The 23,650-nt window shown below is 35.5% G+C and overlaps 3 protein-coding genes across 5 annotated transcripts; 2 read left to right on the plus strand and 1 right to left on the minus strand.

The window, feature by feature from the left end:
• Positions 1–29: 29 nt before the first annotated feature.
• Positions 30–7,158, minus strand: LOC111008750 (UPF0426 protein At1g28150, chloroplastic-like). 2 transcript variants are annotated; one of them, XM_088121743.1, is made up of 8 exons: positions 6,979–7,158; positions 5,846–6,179; positions 5,580–5,750; positions 3,377–3,589; positions 2,406–2,542; positions 1,925–2,057; positions 360–687; positions 30–252 (listed from the first exon to the last, which is right to left on the minus strand). In XM_088121743.1, the coding sequence occupies exons 2-4, from the start codon at positions 5,888–5,890 to the stop codon at positions 3,404–3,406; spliced, it is 402 nt and encodes a 133-aa protein (XP_087977869.1). In that variant the 5' UTR covers positions 5,891–6,179; positions 6,979–7,158; the 3' UTR covers positions 30–252; positions 360–687; positions 1,925–2,057; positions 2,406–2,542; positions 3,377–3,403. The 2 variants fall into 2 exon arrangements, 1 of the variants encoding a protein (XP_087977869.1); XR_015789749.1 differs by lacking the exons at positions 5,580–5,750; positions 5,846–6,179 and having other exon boundaries at positions 3,377–3,567; positions 6,979–7,157.
• Positions 7,159–11,073: 3,915 nt separating this feature from the next.
• On the plus strand, positions 11,074–12,414 carry LOC111008952 (uncharacterized). Of its 2 annotated transcripts, none has more exons than XM_022281835.2 (4): positions 11,074–11,181; positions 11,588–11,767; positions 11,855–11,992; positions 12,083–12,414. In XM_022281835.2, the coding sequence occupies exons 2-4, from the start codon at positions 11,606–11,608 to the stop codon at positions 12,287–12,289; spliced, it is 507 nt and encodes a 168-aa protein (XP_022137527.1). In that variant the 5' UTR covers positions 11,074–11,181; positions 11,588–11,605; the 3' UTR covers positions 12,290–12,414. The 2 variants fall into 2 exon arrangements, with proteins under 2 accessions (XP_022137527.1, XP_022137526.1); XM_022281834.2 differs by having other exon boundaries at positions 11,095–11,181; positions 11,597–11,767.
• Positions 12,415–21,141: 8,727 nt separating this feature from the next.
• On the plus strand, positions 21,142–23,359 carry LOC111009077 (BTB/POZ and TAZ domain-containing protein 1). The gene is made up of 5 exons (XM_022282015.2): positions 21,142–21,458; positions 21,661–21,794; positions 21,889–22,192; positions 22,277–22,593; positions 23,000–23,359. The coding sequence occupies exons 1-5, from the start codon at positions 21,306–21,308 to the stop codon at positions 23,169–23,171; spliced, it is 1,080 nt and encodes a 359-aa protein (XP_022137707.1). The 5' UTR covers positions 21,142–21,305; the 3' UTR covers positions 23,172–23,359.
• The last annotated feature ends 291 nt before the right edge of the window (positions 23,360–23,650 follow it).

A 23,650-nucleotide genomic window follows, 5' to 3' on the forward strand; every position in this document is an offset into this window, starting at 1 on the left:
AGGATCTCGCAGTTTTCACCAAAATTAGATTCGAATAAAACCTATATATATTAATAATCATAATCGAGGTTTCATATGCAATGCACAAAACACCCAGCAGTAAAAATATGTTCATACATATTGTAGCAACATTCTCAACTAGAAGATTTTGGCCTACAAAGTTCTACTTCTATAGTATTAGGAATACCACTCAGCACATACCACAAGCAGCCCATTTGCCTTCACAATTTTAACAAGCTCAAAATTTGTACCCTATACATAATAAAAATAAAAACATTAATATGATCTCGATGCTGGGCTAAAATTATCTTTCATAAAAAAGAAAACAAAAATAAGAAAGGAAAATTGTGTATACATACATTTTCTCTGTTGTAATGTTTAATAGCTTCCTTTGCCCATATAGTTCAGGGACAACAATACCAAAAGCATAGGTACGAGGAAAAGTGGGTACAAAACCTCGGTAAAGCCTTATAGTATCGGTTCGCCTCTTCCTCATTCATCTCACATCTCACGTATACCGTCTTCATAATATCCATCAGAATCATATAGATAATTATTGGAGATCGCTTCCTCATTCATCTCACGTTCATAATATCCATCAGAATCAAATAGATACTTATTTTCGTCCGATTCAGATGAGGAAGCCATTCAAAAACTATCCTTTTTACCCCAACAAACTATCTTGCTCTTCAAAATCCAGGAGTAGAAATAATCCAAACACAGACAAAGTTACAGATAATGAGATCTAGAGTCAAAAAAGGAAAACAAACAACAAAGAACATACAAATAACAGAAAGGAGATAACACAGACACAAGAAAAAAAATAAGAGAAAAAGAGAAAAAAAAAGGAAGACCAGAAGGATTCATAAAGAAAGAATTCTTGCATTGAATAATATAATGGGACTGATAATGAGAGAAGAAAACGAATGCAACACTCCACCAACTAGAACAAATTCAATAACATTAAGGAATACGGTGCCCAAATGGACTAAATACTATTATAGTCGTAGCTACCTGACTTTGACTTACATATAGAATTGAAAACAAAAAGGAACATAGAAAGGAAACTAACGAAAGTAACCACATTGGAGTAAAAGGATAAAGAGAGTATAGACTGCAGAAAAAATAACACAAGTGTTTCTTAATTAGGATCTATCCAAAGGGAAGGATTCATGCATTCGTGCAGAATGGGTAGATGAAAAACCACACATGACTCTTGAATGAATAGATGGGAGTTCTTTGACTTAGCATGCTCTATGCAATCTAACCAAGAAACCGTTGAAGAACCAACATCATAAAGATCAAAGCCAATCACCAAAAAGTTTGACCATCATTCAAGCAAAATCAAAATTATAGTGACCAGGTAGGATATATTTGTAAGTACGATGGCTCAAAAACATAGGTTTTGAGAGACAAATCCCAACCCATTATGTATGTCCTATGATTTTAAGAGGGTTTTTTTTTTTTTAATTTTTTTATGGGAAAACACACTCCACATAACCTTGGAGGTGAGAGATTGCCGAGTAGGTAGTGGTTTACTAATACAGTAAAATGGGATAGGAGGAGGAACTTTGGCAGCAGCAGTAAATAATTATATTCAAAACAATAATGAACATAAAATTAAGAGAAAGGAGCTAGAGAACACAGAAACAGAAGAAAAGGAAATCAGAAAGGTTCAGAAAGTAAGAGTTATTGCATTTTGCATTGCACTAAGCACTACTGATTCAAAACAAATGCCAAAAGTATTAGCTTATGTATGAACAAGTATTTGTAATATGAGTCAGTCAACCAATGAGCAAAGAAAAAGCAGAGTAAAGGAATGGAAGCATGCCAATATACAGGGCAACTTGTGAGACGAGATTTTAAATAGGGGGACTGTGCTTTTGTGCTGTGTTTGAGGGTTTTTTGGGAGAAGAGTTTATACCAGCTCAAGTTCAACTTCCTACTGCTGATCCGATCGAGTGGAGAAAAATGGATCAACAACTTTCCCAATGGCGAAGAAATAGAAAAAAGAGTATTCTTGGGATTTGCCCTACCTGTAAAAGTTGTCACTGGATCTGAAAATGAAAGTGTGATTAAACAAAAAATATTGGGATTTAATGGCATTTACAGAGGAGATTTTATCCCTTAAGAATCAAATGAGAAGATCCTCATAAATGCCTCCTTCATTTCATTGAATTCTTTGATTCTTTTGCAGAGAAATTTTAGAGAGGAGGAAGGATTCAATACATAAAGTGCTGCTAATATTTTATTTCAATTTGGTGTACTAAAAAAAAAAAAATCAATTTGGTAATACTGCAGTTTCTTCTTACAGAAAATAATTAAAATCACACCCTTTCTTCAAGAGTTGCTATTTTGCATGTAAGTAATGGAAATTTATTATTATATTGGACCTTTTACTCTACCTCGGATTATTATGTTCCCATTAGGCACAAAATCTGCCATCTGGTCTGGAAATCAAATCTAATCTTCTGAATTATTTTCTGGGTCGTCTTTCTGTACAATGTTTCATCTGATCTTCACGCAGATAATGAAGTAGTCTCTGTCCAAAGATTTCATGAAAATGGTTCACCGTCATTTTTTATCCTGTACTTAATGAATTATCCTACTCTGCAGTCTCTACTACTTTGCTTTTATTTCTCTTCCGGTCCCATGAGGCCTTAATACTGCTGGTGCTGTTAAGAGTATTTTTTGCAAACAAAATTTGGTACAATACTTTAATTCTAAATGTAGTACAATACACTCTGATTTTTATTATGATAGTCATTGGATCAAAATATTTAATATTGCTCTTCATTAAACGGAAAATATTAATTAAAATTTAAAACATAAACTGGCACCCATCTTCTTCCTCTCTAATATTTTTTCTTATGTGTTGATCGTTGATCAACAAGAACCGACGGATCGATCTGCAAAATCTGAACTGAACTGGATTTAATTTCACTCTTTTCTTTTTTGTGTAATCGAAATATATAATCTTATTGTGTAATCTTAAAAAAGCAAGCAAATACAAGAAGGGTATATTATTGAAAGCAGAAGGGGTAGATACAGATTTCAAATTGAGGAGTGGAGAGAGTGATTTTCTCAGAATGTAGAGATTTTCAGAGCTTCTAAGCTGTGAGAGAGGAGATTGGATGGGATTCTCAGAATGTAAAGTACTTCCTCTTAAATCAAGAAAGATTGAGAACAACACTTTTAGAGGAAGTACAAGTATTTGGATTATGAAAGGTTTAACTCCTAGCTCAATTTCACTTCAAGGATAACATAGTAATATTAACTGATATCTGGCAAATCTTACTTCAAATCAATTATCATTTTATCAGCACTTGACAACTTTTAATTTCAACTATTGGGTTGGAGAAAATAAGATTTGTACCACACTCCGCTCGTTCATGGCATCACATCATTCAATCTCAATCTCGGTTGGGCCATCCTCTGCTACAGATGCTTGAGTCTCATCTTCTTCTGTGATTCCAGCAGATTCCACTGTCCTCTTGACCCATTCCTTTAGTGGTTCTTCGTTCAAATCAAGCCTTAGAAGTCCAGCAAATAGCCCACCTGCGAAGGCTACAGCCACCAACAGAGATTGCTTTGATAAAATGTTTGATATAAAGCACAAGCATTTCATAAAGTTCAGCAGAGCAGACACAAGTGCAAACAACAGTTGCTTAAATTATGAGAGTGTTTTTGACATCTAAAGAATTTGTACTTCGTACGAAGAATGCTATAGTCCAGATTCCAGAAGGAACCAACAAACAATCTTGTCCTAGCAACGTTAAGTATTTGACCTGGCATTGCCAATTTTGTTATAAATACGAAATGACAACAAACTCTCTCACACTCGGTCACAAGAAGTGATTGGGACTGCTGCAACTTTATGGATATATATTCTTTCATAATGAAGTGATTTTCACTTTTGGCTTGAGTAGTCTCCACTTGTTTGTAGCAGTAAGGATTTTGGAAATCAACAAACATTAAATCTCAGATGAACCCCTGATACAGCATTAACTCAAGTTTTAGTGCCAAACAGTAGGTACAACAGCCTCACAAGTGAAACCAAACATGACATGGTGAAGATGACGGATCTTAGTAACGAGAAGCCAATAAGCTTCTAGCAAATTTCAATCTTACTGAGCACTGAGAGTGAATCAACAAAATAAAGTATTTCCCAAACCCAAATAATTCAAATTGTGTTCTGCATATCAGTCCGTTCAGAACTACATCCTTCTTTCAGTCATGACTTGTCAATGTTGTGGATGGGAGAGAGGGAGTGGAATGACTTCTTGCATTCACTCATGAGTGTTTCCGGCTAACGGGAGAGTGGTAAAGGAAGGGGAAAAGACGTTCAAAGCCAAAGACATAATAAATTTCAATCATGGGCAGAATTCCAATAATTTTAGGTGGAAACTAAGCAGGGACAGATGCAAGATGACAAGTCTATACTCTCAGTCATTTGAATAGTATGAGGAAGTGGAAGAGGAAGCTTTTCTGGATGATAGGGAAAGATAAGTAGCCAGATTAGTGTATGCTTCTTGGTTCTATTTTGGATAGTAGTTCCCTGAGTATACGTGATACACTCTGTTATTTTGGAAGCAGGAAACAGAGAAATCAATATATACATTAGACAACTTAGTCTTATTTTTCAGTGTCTTCTGCCGTGGATTCTGGTTCTCCAGTACATCAGTATGTTAACCAATATAGGTTCATAAATATGAAAAATATTGATTTAGAGGATTTGTGAAAGCAACACTAAATTCAATCTCTCTAGTTGAGAGAATACAAATTTGGCGACATCTCCATTAAGGTGAACATTACCCCCTACCCCCCAAAAGGGAGGGGTGGGGTAAAGTTTTCTATTACTAGAAGTCTACAAATTATAAACATCTTTCAAATTTTCCTCAGCAACTAACCTCCCAGATCACGAAGGCATATTCTTTTCTCCGTTAGTTCAAGATTATTACTAGCAGATCAGTGAAATCATGAGAGCTGCTTGGTTGTTCAATGATAATTATGTCATGTAGTCATCATCAAAGAGATGGAAGCGGAACAATTAATTTGGGCTTCCTTTACAGTAAACATCTTCCCTTTGTTATTGATCTATACACAGACAAAAGTAAAGTGGCAAATTTGTTTCTCAATTTAAAATGAGTAATGTTAGCCAACACATCAGAAAGAAAAGTTAGCAGCAGGCGAGAAAAAATGCATCACGGTTCTTGTTATCCAAATCTGATAGTTCCCTCGCTGGTTCGGATGTCTATTCCAGGAAACCATTCCGCCATGTACAGTAAGCCTGAATACCTATGGCCCTACATAATTCTAATAGTTTCATCAGGACTTGAAAAATCTTAAATCCATCCCTCTTGGTCTTAACTCGCACCAGTAGAAATGTGACCATATTCGATGTACTCGAAAATGCAGACAAGTAAAAAAGATAATCTGAGTCTTCATGTGCAATGAGAAAACCATGGGAAATCAATTATACCCTTCGTATTTTGCAAATAGTCAGCATCGAGGAGCACCTTAATTCAAGAAGAGCAAAACCCAACAAAGGGCTTTTCATGTAAGAGTTGTTAGGATACCTTAAGAGCTTCTTTGAGGACAGGATCCTCTGCAGGATTGAAGAAAAATGCTCGGACGCTATTTCTAGAATTGTTGCAACCGAGACGAAGATAGCTGCCACGCATGGACTTCTTGGATGATAAAATTGAATTATGATTCCGCTCCTGGTTCAATTTCCCAATTCCTCCAAACTTGAATAGAATCAGATTATAAAATCAGGGGAAGAAAAAGGAAGAACAGAAGAGAGCGAAAGCAGTTAGAAATTAGAGGTGGGCAATGGCAATACCGGAACGCTCGCAACTGAAGAGGAGTGTAGAAGAAGACCCGACATTGATAATGTAAATCTGATGACGATGCTCTGGATTCTGAGTTGTGAGTGTGAGTAACTGAAAGGTGGAAGAAGAGGGGGGTGGAGATATTTCCCCTCAATTCGAGGATTCTGGTAATGGGTCCAATTGTTTGTTCACTTGCCTTGTTTTCTTCTCGCAATTGTCCAAACATTTTAAACAACCACCACCCGTACTGGTTTTATTTTGTTTATCAACATTTAACACAGCTACGAGTGCCAGAATGCTCAGTCCGGTCCGACCCGGTTTTTTTAATGTCGTGGATTCGAATTCCTACCCGTTTGAATGAAATCATAGTCACATCGCACATTCGTATTTACTTTTTTTTTCTTTAAAGCATACTCCTATTTACAATATCGTTACATATAATAATGAAACTAGGCATCTATCACAGACACAAAGGAAATAAAAAAAGACCAGAAGGGTTCATAAAGGAATAATTCTTGCATTCAATAATATAATGGGATCGATAATGAGATTAAAAAACGAATCCACCAACACCAACCAACACCAACTAAGAGATGCATAATTGAAAAATTCAATATGGTTCTCAAATGGAGTAAATACTATTAGCTGTAGTAGACGCATGACTTACACAAAAAAATTGAAAACAAAAAGGAACATAGAAAGGATAAAAAGAATTTAGAATACGGAACAAAGAACAAAAGTGTTTCTTCATTAGGATCTATCCAAAAGGGAAGGATTTATGCATTGGTGCACAATTGGTAGAGGAAAAAACAAACAGCTTCTGATTTCACTATGAATACATATGGATACAGAGTTTTTGACTTGGCATGCCAATCCATATGATAAGCAACCATTAAACAACCAAAAAATAAAATACAAGAACCAACATCATAAAGATCAAACCAGTTTGATTTTGAATGGAACCAGGTGAAAATTTTAGTTCGATTATATAGATCGAGACCCATATATATGGCTACTGAAGGGAAACTTGCTTAATTGCATAATCAAACAATTGAAATGCTAGTCAATTTCAATTTTTTTTTGCACGATAACACTAAACAAATGAGATTTCGGAATGTAAGAAAAAAGAAAAGAAAATACGTACAAGGGCCGGCGAGAGAGCAAGACTGTGGGTTGCAACAGGGAGGATGCCAAGAAGAAATAACAGAACCCTAACCTTGCTTCAGTGAGAGAGCTTTTCCTTTTGGTTTTGGGTTTTCAGGCTGGGTAGCTTTCTTGAGGGAAATTCGGATTTTTGACCCTCTCATAATTCTATTGTTCAATTTGAATTTAATACGAAAAAAAAATCAACTTTTTAGATTTCGATTCCTGGAAAGTTTTTTAACCGCTGATAATTTTCTAAAAAAGAAATAATGGTTCTTACAAAATTTGCATAATCCCGACTCAATTACCTTACCAAATTTAATTATAACCATTTTTGGGCTATGTAGCCCTTTTAATTTCCAAAAGCATACAGGTGGATAGTGAAGAATGGTATCCCTTAAGAGCAAGATTTCTCAGCCGAGAGAGGAAATTGTGGAAGCATATATATAACAAAAGTTACTTTTACCACATAATTCAGTTGTCAAATCAATTTGATTTAAGTTTTTCTTATATTATATAATTACCAACCATATTTATAGCCTCTCCTCAAAATACAAAATTACGTAAACATACAAGATGCTGGTCAGTGATTATAATACAAGTAAAATTTAACTCAAAATGATTTGACAACTAAATTATTTGGTAAAAGCACGTATAATTTCATATTCATGGTTTGACGGAGAGCCTTCATGACTGTGTGGCTCGGTTTAATGAAAAGAAGCTACAAGTGGAAGGTCTTACTGATGCGGTGTCGCTACTAGCTTTCATGTCCGACATAAAAGATGAGCACCTGTCGTTTTCGTTCAGAAAATAGACCCTGAGCATCTTTGCAAAAGCACTGAGCCGAGCCCAAAAATACATGAGTGCTGGGGACTAAAAAAAGGAACCCGAAGGTAAGCGAGCCGACTAAAAAAGAGAAATGTCTAGGGAGAAGCAACAGGGGTTGAGATGGGAAAAACGAGATCGAACTAACCAAAAGGATCCGCCTTGAAAGTTCGAGAAATATACTCCGACTACAGTCCCACTTGAACAAGTATTGACGGAGATCAATGATCAAATGTTGCTCAGATGGCCAGAGAGGATGAAAGCACCTCCAAACAAGAGAAGCAAAAGGCAATATTGCCTCTTCCACCGAGATCACGGACATGCACACATGATTTCTTTGATCTCAAGGAAGAGGTGGAAGGGCTTATTCGGAGAGGGTATCTCAAGGAGTATATGGAAGATCCTAAAGCGACTCTGAACAGTGAGAATGACAACAAGTACCCTGCTACAGAGAAAGAGTCTGGCAGGAAGAGAAAAGCGAGCGTGCGGGAAGCTAGGGCAAGTCTAGGGCATTGCGAAGTCTACCATGCATCTTTTGCAGAGAATCCCTCCAAAATCAAGTTTTGAGAGGATGAGACAACCCACCTCTCCCATCCACATAACCAGTTTTCGAGTTTAATGAGATTGTTTTTTTTTATATAGTATCTAAAAATTAATTTTTTTATAGTATCTAATGGTGTCAAATAATAATCGATTCTACCCTCTTCTTCTTTTAATTCAATAGCTGCTACGGAATCTATAATTCTAACTTGTTCCAATAATTTGTGTCTCTGCAGAGAGAGAATTTAGCGTCTTTATGAAGAGTAAAACATGCCCTCCATAACCAATAACCATTAACTTATAAAGTGGGCCAAATTGAGTGGATAAGTTTTTGAACCTTTTATCTTTTCTAACCTGAAGGGGCAAGGACTCCATTTAAGAGTGGTGGATTCAAGAAGAAGTGCTTTTGGCAGCCGTTTGGTACGGTGATAAGCAAACTTTACAACATCCTGCACTGTTACAGAGACTCTGTCCCACAGCATCGAGTGAGGCCCAAACAATGCTAATAGAGCTCCATAAAGATTTAATTAAAGAGAATTTAGTCTTAGTAAGAATGACAAAATCAGGACAAACCGAGGTGATTCTATCTTTGATCAGGGAGAGTTGTCTCCTCTGTTCTGGAATAATTCTCAAGTTCAAACTTCTTCTTTCGATGCGGCCTTCATATGCGCTATCATCATTCTCCGTACAAAGGACTTTTAGACTCTTTTTTATGGCTAAATCAGACATGGGTGACAATGGGAGGTCAATTATTAGGCTGAATTCTTGAGAGTTGGTGCTTGTTAAAGGGCTTTGGGCAATGGACTTGTTGATTTGAATTGCTTTAAAAGTCTCGGTGGGTTTTGGTGAAAGGGCATCAAGTTGTTTTGGGTTTTGGTTGGCATATAATCTAGTGGGCTGCGGGCCTTTGTTTGATGAATTTGAGAGGGAGACTGAAGGGGGAAGAGATGGGGTTGAATAAAAAGCTTCTATTTTGGGGTAACAAGAGAAATAGCCTTTGAAATAGGCAATTTTAAATTGTGACTTCGATACTAATTAGTAAGATTGATGTTAGAATTTACAGAGCAAAACATTCATATTTCTGCGTCAAATTTGCACAAGTTTTAATTCTTTTGCAATGTATCACGATTGAGAGAAAGAAGATATGGGACAGAAATTGATGAAATACTTTACTTTGTCCTTTTATTACTCAAACATATGGTTGTTGAGTGTTTTGCATATCCAAACGAAATTGCAATATGGTATGATCTCAAATTTGTATAAATGCATTTGATACAAAATACAATTTTCGTCTGATATTTTGATTTTCTATCTGTTTCAAATACTAAGGAGAAAAAAAATAATTGATTTGATAATCAAGTGTTGGGTTGCACTTCCAACACGTTGTAGATTAAGTTTTATCCAGTTTCAATATAGTTTCTAAGATTTTAGTTGTTCAAAGTTTGCTTCAATTATCTGATTAAATCTTCTAAAACGTTATCATTATCAAATCTTCTAAACTTCTTTTGGACATTAACATTCTTGTAATGTTTATGTCCAAAGAAAATTTTCAATTATCTAATAATAACTAGGGGCTTTCTTCAAAATAATGATAATAATTATAATAATAATCAAAGGTTTTATAAAATTAAATTATATTTATTTTTTTAAGTAGAACAAATTGGGATATAGTAGTTTGAGCCGCTTCAACTTCAAAAGGAGGAGTTGGTGTCAATTACTACCAAATACCGTTTGTATGGTTAAATTGCATCCCTCTTAAAGTGTCCCTAAACATTGTGCAAAGTTGTCATGGTTGGTCCAATTAGCTTAAAAGATGTCAATATTTAGGAAATAATGTTATTAACAGTGACTCATCTATACTATATATAAAAGGCAGGATCCGAAGAAATTTAATTATTGAATCATCAGAAGAACGGTTAATTAATCTTTTCATTAATGATTGAATCATCAAAAGAGTAATTAATTATTGAGTAAAAATAAAGAGTTAAATACAAAAGTTAGAATATAAAAAGTTAGGATAGCTAAAGTTTTGTCTCTTTCTTTCTATATATTCATTGAAAAAAATTAGTAACGAAAGTTGGATTAAACCAAGAATTTTGGGATTTCATTGCATTTGCAGAGGAGATTTTATCCCTTAAGAATCTAAGATCCTCATAAATGCCTCTTCATTTCATTGAATTATCTTCCACCCTCTTGTTCAATTAAAACAAAAGAAAAAAAAAACCCTAATGATGGCAGTTTATTACTGATTCCACCTTTTTACTGTAACAATAACAAATCTCGGCCTTTTTATCGTGGTAATATTTTTGGAATGAGGGTGTATTAATTACTATTTTCATTATTCCATACTCACCCCAACGTTAAGTTCCTTGGGACCCTCCAAATCAATAGTTTCAATTTTCCTTTAATTTGCTGCAATTTCTCCAAATTAAAATCTTCCCCAGGACTTAACGGCCTAATTTCAATGTTTTTATTTTCCTCATTGACTCCTCCTTTATTGCCTTCCAGAATTTCCTCTCTTTCCCCAACTAATGGGCTCATTGAGGTAAATTCCCCACCGGATCCCAAAAATATTAATATCACAAAATAAATATTTTTAAAATATCATATCGTAAATGGTAAGTTGGAAATTCAAAATGAAATTTATAACACTTACCATATTTTGCCTCAAATGTATTATATATTTTTTATTTTGTCTCAAAATTCAAAATTATATATTTTAAGTTTGTAATTTCTTCTATTTAAAGGATCCGACCTCACCTCAAGAAGACAAAGGAGCCTCCCTTCGAATCAGCCGTTTACAGAAGTCTGTAACTTGGATTAGGGTTTTTCTCAAGAGGTAACCACACGAAACCTTCCCCTCTCTCTTCCAAATTTGTTGTCGCAATTTAGGGGTCTTGTTGGATCAATTCTCAATGGTTGTTGTATTTCGTACTCTGTCCTTCCACGATTTCTTCACTTCTGTTAGACTTGAATTACCTATTTTTGTTCTCTCACTTGTCAATGGTTGTTGTATTTTTTACTCTCTCCTTCCACGACTTCTTCACTTCAGTTAGACTTGAATTACCCTTTTTTTGTTCTCTCTTGTAATTGCTAATTATCAATAAATTATTTTGAGTTCGCCTGTCTCTGATTGTTAACAAATGTCTAAAACATCATTGATACAGTTTTAGGAATATATTTGCTCTTCGTTTGGTAGCAGAATTGGATTTGGGTTTTCTTCTGACGCTTATTTTAAGAAAAAGAAAATACAGGCAGCGTTGATGGCTTCTTCAAATTCACCCCAACTCAGCGATGATGATGATGATTTTGGTGATGAACCCCGTGAGATGACCATCCATGATGATGCTTATTTTGGTAATGAACCCCGTGAGATGACCTTAGAAGAGGAGATAGAATACTATATTGCCTTGAAGAAAACTGAGGTTTTTTATCCTTCTTTTCATTATATTACTATATCACCTTAGTTTATTTGTTTGTCTTCATATTTTTATTTGTATGCATGAATACAGGGTTTTGACATGCCCTCTTTTCCCGATTCTTATGCTTGTGGTCGTATTGAGACTATAACTGGGAGTCGATTACATTCGGAAGAGCTTCAAGAATGCGCAGACAAAGACAAAGCTGTTGACTATTTCAATCAACAAAATGTATTCATTATCTTCCCATTATCTTCCCATTATAATTTGTATGTTTTCAACTTTGATATGTAGTTTTGATCATATTTATTATGAATGTAGGGTACAAGTTTTGAATTTGTAAAGATGGTGAAGGCAACTAATAAAGCTGTTGTTGGTATAATGTACTACCTCACTTTTGAAGTCAAGCAAATGGGATCGCCTCCAAACTCTCCCACCAAAACACTCCAAGCTCGAGTGTTGCGTGGTCTTCCTATTGGCCATTTTGATGTAGAACTATGCAGGCCAGAACCCTCTACTTCTAGTTGAAGTAGAGTACCACCAACAATCTACCATTTATCTCAACTCTATTAGTATTTCAATTTTAATCTTTCAATTTTAATCTTTCAAACACTATGATGTGGAACCATGATTTTAATATACTTATGTGCAAAGCTAGCTACTAATGTTTAGTATTTATGTTGATATCTAGAGTTTTAACCTCACTTAGAATTCAAATGATTATGTTAATGGATTAGATATATTTAACTAATTTAATTTATATTATTGATACAATGGTCATAAATATCAATTTAACCAATAAAAATGCAATTATAACATAATTAAGGGTGTGTGGCACGTAATCAATGATTAAATTTCATTTAACAATTAAAAGACTGTAAGATCAGATTATGATCCATGAGAAATTAAAGGATTCATAGGAGGGAAGTTTTGATGGAACACAGAAAAAAGAGGTCTTGCCTAGTTAATTACTGGAACTACTCTCTCATACTCATACACCTATTACCCATTTAGCTTTGATATATCGAAATTGAAGTGCTTTCGTTTAACCTCTATATATATATATTATTTGGAAAGGAAACCATTCCATTCAAAGCTACATAAATTATGAAATGATAAAATGGAATTGAGAAAGAGAGAGTTGTAAGAACAAAAATGCAACAATTTTAATTTTTCCCGGAAGGTATATTTAATTTGTATTTGGAAATTAAAAATGGAATATCCATATGCCACACACAATAAATCAATAAGCAATAGCAAACGAAGTAGGCTAAAGCAACCACAGCCGCCGCATATGGAAGAACCAATATCATAGAGACCAACAAACTGATCGCCCAAACAATTGGCAGATCGAAATTCCAATGTTTGCGAGTTCTCAATTCCATTAACCAATTATAAATGGTGATAAAAGGAAATTCCAAATTATATTTTCTAAAATTGTTCTTTTGATTTTTTTTCAGATGTATCGAAGAGTGAGAGTGAGAGAGAGAGAGAGGTCCTCCGTTGGGCTATGGCCATCGAGAAGAAAGAATTTAAATTGCTACCCGATCAACGTGCCAGAGGTAACAATGTCATCCTTGCAGAAATTGGGGCTTACAAATCTTTCACAAGGTTTGCACTGCTCGTAAACGTCAAAACTTTATCTCAGAGATCACTGATCAAGCTGGAAATAGCCTTACTACGGACCATCAAATGGAAGAAGCAGAAGCAATTGGTTTTTTAAAAATCTTTACCAGGGGGAGGTAAAGCTTGAGTGATGGTATCTAATGTCTCTTGGTCTCCCTTATCAGAGGAGCAAGCCGCTGAGTTCATTAAACCCTTTGCAGAGGGAAAATTGGCATGGATAACCTAAAAAAGTTTGTTGTTTGTTCAACTAACCTCAGTTAAAAAATTTGACTCAACTGACCCAATTTAATATTTTGAATAGAATATTCAAGGATTAAATTACTATTTTAACCTCAATCTGGAATGTAAGTGGAGTCGCAAACGAATTAACACGAAAGGAAATTAATGGGGAGGTTCGACCGTGGTTATTGTTAGTTTGACCTTGGTTAGTAAAAAAGTAACACGAATTTTTTGCTTTGGGCTAGGTTGGACCGTGGTTAAAATGAATGCTTGACCACGGCCGTGAAAACTAGTACCACGACCGTGGTGTTCATGAAAGACAACTAATGGACTAGGTTGGACCGTGGTTAAATTGTTTGCTTGACCACGACCGTGAAAAAGAGTACCACGGCCGTTAATTTAATGACCATTATACCCCTCAGTTCAAACTCAAACTGTTCGTATCTCTCATTCCATCTTCTTTTCTATTCTTCCGTTTTCGTTTTCGTTTTCACCCATTCGATTTACACTCCCTCAATTTCCTCTGTTTCACTCTCTACTAGTCAATATCGTGCTCCAAATCGCTTCCCATATCCGAAACTTCGAGGTTAGAACATTTTATTTCGTATTTGCGTCCCTTTTATGGCAAGAAAATAATTTTTTTTTTTACTTATATTTGCGATTTTTTTCGTTATTCGTCCATTAATTCCTTCCATGGCAGCCTATTTAGTATTTTCGGTACTTGTAGGGCTCGAAATCGGCGTTTTTTGTTTATGATTTGCGTTTGTGGTTGAAATTTTGATTTAGGGCTTCGGGGTTTCTGTTTTCAGTTGTGTTTGCATGGGTTTGTGTAGGCTGAACGTTTTCTGCTGCGTTTGTTATCGTTGTGTGGGTTTTCTACAGTGGAAAAATGAAAGTTTAATGGGCGCGTTAACGGCTGTGGTTCAACGCAAATTTCATGGGCGTGGTTTTTGGCCGTGGTTAAAATGATTGCTTGACCACGACCATGAAAAATAGTATCACGGCATTGGTTCTGTCCAAATTCACGGTCGTACCACAGCCATGGTCGTGATCTTGAAATTTGACAGAATCAATATCCTTCTTGAATTTGCACTACCTAGGCCATGGTAAGCCCATGAATTTGGACAGATTATGTTGTTTTTGGGTTTTCATCTGTTCCTTTCTATGTTTGGGTTTTCATCCATTCCTTTCATCTGTTCCTTTCTTTGTTTGGGTTCTGCCTTGCTGAATAATGTATTTGTATTTCAGGTTTATAAAATGGACCATGGTCGTCAGTCGATCAAGGTTATCTGTATGCAATCGACCTAAAACCACGGCCGTTAATCATAAAACCATTGACCACGGCCATTAAACGAATAAACACGGTCATGAATCATTGACTTACATAACTTCTTTTACCCACAAAAATACTAACAAAAATTCAGAAATTCCATTTACTCCAACTAAATACATCATATTCTAGATGAATCGAAAACAATATTATGAACCAATAAAAAACTAACCTCGTTCAAGGTGTCAGAGATGAAAAATTGACTTCCTTTAATGGATTCAAGATGTGAAAAACGTTGGAAAAGGTATGGAAGTTCTTCAAAACCACGTGAAAGATGTGCTTCTGGACAATACGGACTGAAACATACTTTTATTCTCTACACTCGGTGAGAATGTGTGGGTATATAATAAATGATAGTACAAAAATTTGGTGGGGAATTATTAAGTTGGTGGTATTTTAATAAATTCATGGCCATGAATCAAGTGGAACTCGCCCATGGTTTTAATTACACCAACCTAGGTGATTCTGTGCCAGATTTGTTGTGGTTCAATTCATTTGGGGGTATATTCGTAATTGCAGACTCTCTGAAATGTCAGAAAAGTTAAAACTGGGTCAGTTGAGTCAATTTTTATAATTTAGGTCATTTGAGCAAAATGGAAACTTTTTCAGGTCAATTGAGTCAATTTCTCTTTGCAGAGTCCGAAATTTTACAAAGTTTGAAGAGCTCAGGTCAAACAAAGCTCCAACGCCGGATGGTTTCACCGTAGAATTCTTTAAAAAGTCTTGGAACACTTTCAAACCTAATTTTTTTTAATTTGTTCCAGGATTTTTTTAGAAATGGAATAGTGAACCGTGTCTTGAATGAAATTCATATAGCCTCCGTTCCAAAGAATGTCAAACCAAAAAAAATGTTGGAGTTCAGGCTCATAAGCTTAACAACCGGTGTGTACAAAATTTTGGCGAAGGTTCTTGCAGGTCGACTCAAAACAGTCCTACCATTCACTATTGTCCCCCAACAATCTGCGTTCGTTCATGGCAGACAGATCATTGATTCACTATTGTCCCCCTTCCTTCTTCTTGGCTTTTTGGAAGCTTCTTATTCCCGGGAAGTGTAAATTAGCTTCAGCCGCCAAAATTATTATTATTATTATTTTCACCGGTAGAAATCTAGGTTTTAATTTCGGACAAAAAATATACACGGATGAAATAATGTCGGATAAAAAAACCATAGAGGAAACAACATCCGACAAGATAAAATAAAATAATTCTACTTTTAATGGCGGGCAGAGCCTGACATTAAAAGGTGCACATTTTTAACCCTAACTTAAAAATTGTACACTTCCTAAACATTCTGCCTTCCCAGCTCCTACCACATCTTTCAACGTCGCTCTTCGATCTCTCTCAACTCACACCCAGCCGCCTTTCCTCTCCCACCCCAACTAGATCTATGCCGACAACTCGTTACTGCGACAACAACGAAGCTGCGACGAGCTTTCCCCTCAGATGACCTGCGGAGACAGCCACGAACAACACAGAAACAACCCCCAACAACATCTACCGAGACCCGGCTCGAATTCACAACCCCTAGACCTCCGACGGTGCTGTCCCATACGTGGACGTTTGTCCTTGACAATATTTGAACAAGCCTAGATCTGCAATACCCACTTCCTATCGGTTCAGGTATTTTATCAAATGTCATCTTGAAAGAAATTATGGAGTTGCATTGTCTATGGAAACAGTATGCTTTGGTCTACACCGAAAAAAATCTTAGCATAAATATTGCATTGCATTCCTCATGCTTGTAATGTAACTTTTTACCAAGCTGAAATCTCCTGTAAGAGTTGGTATGAAATTAGCTTTTATTGTTTTGTGGCAGCTATTAGACTTAGTTAATAATAATGGAAGTGATTGAAGAGAGCGAGATATATAGCTTAGTATGATTGAACTATACATCTCATTGGACTGTAATATATTGGAGAAATTCCTCCAAATTCTTATAGAAAAAGAAGGGCATTTGCATAGGAGATTTTACCGAGGATTCTTCCATTTCCTCCCTCGTTTCGTTTAATTCTTTTGTAACATTCTTCTGTAACCTCCTCTTCTTCAATTATATAAAACTCTAATGATGATGGTATAGTTAATTACTTATGTTCTGGTCCTCTAAAAGCTTTATCTTTCATGTTCCATATAGACATTGTGTGAGAGAGTAAATTATAAACATACCATGTCCTGCTAGGATAGAAAATGAGAATGCATTCTCACCCCAATAATATTAATGTTTATGTATTGATTAAAAAGAAATTATTATTTTGTTAGTTTTTAAATTTGTTTATTCATATTCTTAAAACTCTCCTTATTTATGGGCTTGAAATTTGGACATTGGCTAGAGGAAATGATATTATGGGCAACTAGAGGAATGACTATATTAAATAACTCTACTTCAAAAATGGCCAAAAGTATCCAATATCACAAAAATGACTATCAAATAGTTATACTTCATATGGTCAAATATACCCTCCCACCAAAATAGCTAAATTATCCTACCATTATCCCTTAAATTTTGTGGCAAAAATACCCTTGAAACAACTTTTTGCTATGGCTTGATTTTAGGAAATAAAATAGTGAATTAAAGTTCAAAATTTTCAAAAATTAAATCTAGATTTAGAAATTTCAAAATTTCAAAAATAAAATCGGTTAAATGAATGATTTGAAAATATATATATATATATATAATGTAGAAAAATATGAAAAAATATATCGCCTAATAAAACGTAAATAAAAGTGGAAAATGAGTAGAAAAAATAAGATTGAAAAATCAAATACTGTTTTTAAAACTATGGAGGGGTAGCTAGATTGGAGACACAAAAATTAATATCAAACTCACAAACCGTCTCATTCTTGCCAAAAAAAAACGTAATCGATAAAAAAAAACATACAAAAAAAGTTACAAATAAAGGTAATGACAAACTAGAAACGTGGTGAAGCACCTGGACGAGGATGAAGCTAAGGTATTTTCTTATTCATACGTCGTATATAATAATACTTACGTGGTATTGAAAATAGTTTACTTACACTATAATGAGTGATTTGTTTGCATCATTTCATTACTTAGTTTTTACTATGGTGAAAGATAATCTCTATCTAATATAGGGTAAATAAGCGTATAGACAGACTAAAGAAAAGATGCGTTGGACAGAATAAAGACAGAGTAAATAAAGATACACACAGTACCTGAATTTTTCTTAGTTAAAAAAGACGAAATGAGATCATATGACTACTCATTATGATTATAATGTCTCATGAGGAAGGAGACTCATTTTCCTTTCCAATCATCTTTCCTTTCCAATCATCTTTCCTGCCTTCTACTACTTTCTCTCAACTCTCAATAATTGTATCACCTTAAATATCTATGAAATTCTTCCTTTCCTAATTTGCTGCTGTGCTGTAGTTACGTGCCAAGTTTAAGTGTAGTACGTAGTACTTTGTTTTTATTTGGTTATAAATTTGTTTGACTGTGTAAGCATAGCACAACTCCATAGTTTCTTACAAACTATTTATTTTATTTTGTCAGCACATTATTCTAACGTAACCTTTGATTTAATTATCAAGTAAGGATTTATTTAGGTTGCTTTGATGGAGAGAGCGAAGTTTTCATTTGAAAATTTTCCCGCCATTTTTCTTGTTTCCTTCTTTTTATTGGATGTTATAACCCTCCCATTTAATGCAATGCAGGTTTTGATGTTCCGTATTTTCCCAACTCTCATGCAATCGGTAGAATTGACCCTTTGCTCTATGTAGAACCATGGAAGGAATTAACACATTGTTCAAGCTGGAAACCTAGCCATTAAACAGTAGGATGAACAAAATGTAATGTACTAGATCTGTGCTTCTCCTTCTAAAGTTTATGCGATAGTTATGATAAAATGTTTTGTTCTTTGTGTGTAGGATACAAGTTTTGAGGTTGTAGAATACGTGAAGGTGAATGCTTCGATTGTGGCCGGTTTGCTTTGTTATCTTACGTTCACGGCAAAGCCGAGTGGAACTCCCCCCGACGATCCAACCACAACTTTTCAGGCTCAAGTCTTTGATGGTATAAAAGAAGTAGAGGTGCTTTTACGTAGGCTATCACTCCCCAAGAAGTAAGTGTTAATGAAATATAGTTTTATAATATTATCTATCATCTACTTTCCCATCAATATGGTGTTCCAAGGTACTGGATTTTGTTATTTTTAGACTCAACGGTTTCCTTCTACTATGAATGAACAATATAATAGTTATGCTTATGCTTAATATACTATGATTGAACAATATAATGTTATGCCATGCTTAATATCTATTTTTGAAACGGATGTTTGTTATAGTTTTTTTCATGCTAGGATTTGAATGGATATAATTTGTATATAGCTTGGTATAACTGAAATATACAGCTTTATTGTGCAAGAGATGCCTTCAAAATTTAAAAATTATTCGGTTAAAAAGAGGTGGCAGGGTAGAAAAAGAGGTGGTGAGATATAAAACTTAAATTGAGTAGAAATTTAGGAAGAGAAAGAGTTGTTCTTAATTTTTTGAAGCATTTTTAGTCTTGGAAAATGGCAACTTCTGTGTTCCTCCTCTGATTTTATTAAATTCTTGGGTTACCATTCAAAAAAAAAATCAACTAAGCTGCCCTGGGATGGCAATCAAAAATCTCCACCCATATGGGCCTAATGAGTGGTCCTTCATTTGGACGAAAGAAGCCCACTCTCCTCTATATCAGTTTCTAGATATCTATAATAATATATGATGCTATATACAATAAAATATGAAAAGCAACATAAAAAATAATAATTGCAACTTTATTGACATTTTTTGTTGAAGATGAAAAAATGTATATTTGATTGAAGTGGTATTAACAAATGACGGTAATTCGACAAACGAAGAAATAAATATTAATTACATGTGGACTATTTCTTATGATTTATGAACATAAAAGGTCTAAAGAAATCCCACCCACCTTATAAATAAACTATAAACGCATTAATCTTTATTTTAATATATGTAACTCCAGCATGTCGTCAAAAGGCATCATATTAATCCATTCTTTTATTTCATTAATAATTTCTTTGATTGCAAATTGGAATTAAAGAATGTTATTGTCCAAGTGGGATGCCCATGTGGCAGAGGTTATGTGCGTGAGGTGGAAAAGGGATCAACATGAGGGTACACCTGGGACGGAAATTAAGTGCTTCTTCTGAACCCCAAAGGTCATTTTAGCATACATGGCCTTTTCCTTACAGCATGAGTTGGTTTATCCGTTCCACGTAGGACCAAAAGAACACCCCTTCCTTGTAAAAGATATTTGCTTATATTCCGAAAAGGTAGGGCCTACGTGGATTATTCTAGAGTTTTTGTTTGCATTTAACATTTCTCCGCATCTATCGTTATCGGTTGAAGGAGTAAACACAACTTCTTATTTCTTTTCCTTTCTTTAATGGGGTGTAAAAACTTTTCGTGGATTGCTTTTATATAAATATGTAAATCTAATGCATTTGTTTTGGTATATAATATTTTAAAATGTCACTTTTAGATTTATTATTTTACAGTTGATAATGATTTTGTTTCTTTTTTATTTTCACTTTTTCAATTAACAGACAAAATGATTTTTGTTTCTTTTTTTTTTCATTTTCACTTTTTCAATTAACAAAAACATAATTACATTTTGTAATGTTTATGGTTTATTGTTCTTTCATTTTCTATGAAAAAATAAATAAAATTAATTTTTCAAATCAAGTATTTAAAATTTTATGTTACATTTATTTTTTGATATTTATTATACAAGTAAAAATGATAAAATAGTATATTTCACCTATTAAACAAAATACTTTATCATGTTTTTCAAATAGGATTAGACGGCTATTTATCTAACCTTTATTTACCGAAAAGATAGAACGAACGACATTTCATTTTGTAAACAATATTAACACGAAAGTTTATAATCTGTTTTATTAGTTTTGAAAAGAAAAGGAAAAAAAAAAGGTGGGGAATTTGGAATTTGACGGTTGGCAAAAAAATTAACGTGTTGAGGTTAGTTGGATTTGGATCGAAATGGAATTCTCCTCCTTTGCAAGAAAAGAAATGGAATTCTCCCCTTCAAAAATTAAAATAATTTTGTTTATTGCGAAAATTCAAATATTTAACATATGTTGTAATATCGATGCGAGACCGCCTGGCCGGATGGGACCGACCAATTTACGCTAACGCGTAACGAGGAGCGCGTGTTTCTCACGTGACTGGCTGCTTCGTCTTCGTCTTCGTCTTCGTGGAGCACTCCACTTCAAATTCTCTGTCCACCCACCGCCGTCTATATATAGTCAATGTGCAATGGAGCCACCCACATCCACATCCTAAATCTTCTCCTTCTCTTTTTCTCTCTCTCTCTCCATCACCCTCATGGAAGCAGTTCATGTTCCCTACCAAGTTCACCCCCATTCTCTCGCCGCCGCCGCCAAAGATCGGAAACCACAGTTCCACGAGCTGCCGGACCCGGACATCCATATCGTTACGTCCGGTGGACTTCGAATTCCTGCGCACTCCACCATTCTGGTACTCCGTCGGATCTCTCTTCTTCCTTTTTTTTTCTCTTTTAAATCTCATCTTGACTTAAAATGTCTGTTGATTGCGATTAAACCTCGTGGATTAGGGTTCCTCAAATTCGCAACTTCCTTTTTAATTTTATCGTCTGTAATTTCCTTCAATCGATAGAAGGATCTGATTTTCTTTATTTTCGAATCGATTTCAATTTTAGGCATCGGTTTCGGCGGTTCTGGAAAACATCATCGACCAACCGCGAAAGCACCGGAGCTCCGAGAAAGTGATTCCGATTCTCGGCGTTCCGTGCGAGGCAGTCGTTTCGTTTGTCCAATTCCTCTACACCTCCAGGTAAAAAAAAATATCTAAATTAGAATAGTCTAAATTTGATTTTGTCAATGTTGGTAGGCGGAGTGAGTCTAAATTGTCGGCGTGTTTCCAACAGGTGCCCTGAGGAATATCTCCGAAAGTACGGAATCCATCTATTGGCGCTCTCGCATGTCTACCTGGTTCCACATTTGAAGCAGCGATGCAGCAAGCAATTGGCTCGACAGTTGACGATTGATAGCGTCGTCGACATACTCCAACTCGCAAGAATGTGCGACGCACCGGATCTGTCCCTTAGCTGTATGAAGATGGTGTCGAGCCACTTCAAGGCCGTGGAGAAAACGGAGGGCTGGAAATTCCTGCAAGAGCATGACCCTTGGCTGGAGCTTCAGATTCTGCAATTCATGGATGAATCCGAATTGGTATACATTCCTGATTCCACTGCCTCTCTTGTTCTTTTGGTTCACCGCATCAATTATTAATTTAAATTGTGAAATTCCGTGCAGAGGAAGAAGAGGTGTAGAAGGCAGAGGAAGGAGCAGAGGCTGTACCTTCAGCTAAGCGACGCCATGGAGTGCCTGGAGCACATCTGCAAGGAAGGGTGCACAGAAGTTGGGCCGCACGACGTGGAGCCCACAAAGAAGCCGTGTTCCAAATTCTCGACGTGTCGTGGCGTTCAGCTTCTGATCAAGCACTTCGCGACGTGTCGGAACAGAGTCCAGGAAGGAGGATCATGCTGGCGCTGCAAACGGATGTGGCAGCTTCTACGGCTGCATGCCTCCATCTGCGACCAATCCGATTCTTGCAAAGTCCCCCTTTGCAGGTATACCCAAACTCAAAACCACCCCCTCCAGAATTAAACTTTCTTTTTTATCATTGCATTATTAAATTTAATTTACAAATTGGGAATTGATGGAAACAAACGCTTTCCACGATGTTTATTTTTCCAATCAAATATGGTGGCCGTGGCCGTGGCCCGTGGGTGTCTAGGATTCAGAAAGTCTACAGACCACGGCGCTTTTCAAAAACAAAAAGGAAAAAAGTCTTCGGCTGACACCTTTTCCAAAAGGCGAATGACCAAATTTCCGTTTTCACTTTGGCGTGTTTTAGTCAATGATTTATGGGATGGGTAAAGTGGTTGTTGGCGGAGTGGGGAGTGGGGACCTACTTCTGAATTATAAATTTTAACTTTGGAATTGGAATTATTGGTATTGGTATTGGTATGACAGGCAGTTCAAAGTAAGGATGCAGCAAGAGAAAAGAAAACACGATGCAATGTGGAAGCTTCTGGTGAACAAAGTGGTGTCTGCCAAAACCATATCTTCCCTTTCTCTTCCCAAAAGGAAAGCCGACGCCGACGCCGACGCCATCAGAACCTTCGGATTACAAACAACCTGTTGAGTCTGTAATGTTTCTCTTTTTGTTATTTTTCCTGTCGAGTCTGCACCGGATTAGATTTTATTTTATTTGTTTTTATGAGACGTTGAGGTTTTCCTTTCCTTTCAACTGTTTGTATAGCTACAGGGAGCAATGGTTTGTAAAAAGGAAAGAAAAAGTAGATACTAAAAAAAAGTGCATCTCCAATCTAACATTACTATTTCTACGTTTTTCAATTCTTGGGGGTGGGAGGAATCAATGCCAATTTTTAATTTAAGAAGAAAATACATACAGAACTCATTAATCTGGATAAACACATTTATTATGTTTATTTTTATTCATAGGTTTAACATTTTTACATCTTTTAAAGATTTTATATTTCAGAATTATATCATTTAATTATTACTTTTTTTTCCAATCTCTAATTCTCTTTCCGGTGTCCTTTTTTTTTTTTTTTTAATAGGGATTCTTGACAAGTGTTTTGATCTTCTTCACAAATCTTG

The sequence above is a fragment of the Momordica charantia genome (genome assembly GCF_013281855.1).
Source record: "Momordica charantia cultivar OHB3-1 chromosome 3 unlocalized genomic scaffold, Mcharantia_2.0 BLBB01000003.1, whole genome shotgun sequence".
Classification (NCBI taxonomy): domain Eukaryota; kingdom Viridiplantae; phylum Streptophyta; class Magnoliopsida; order Cucurbitales; family Cucurbitaceae; genus Momordica; species Momordica charantia.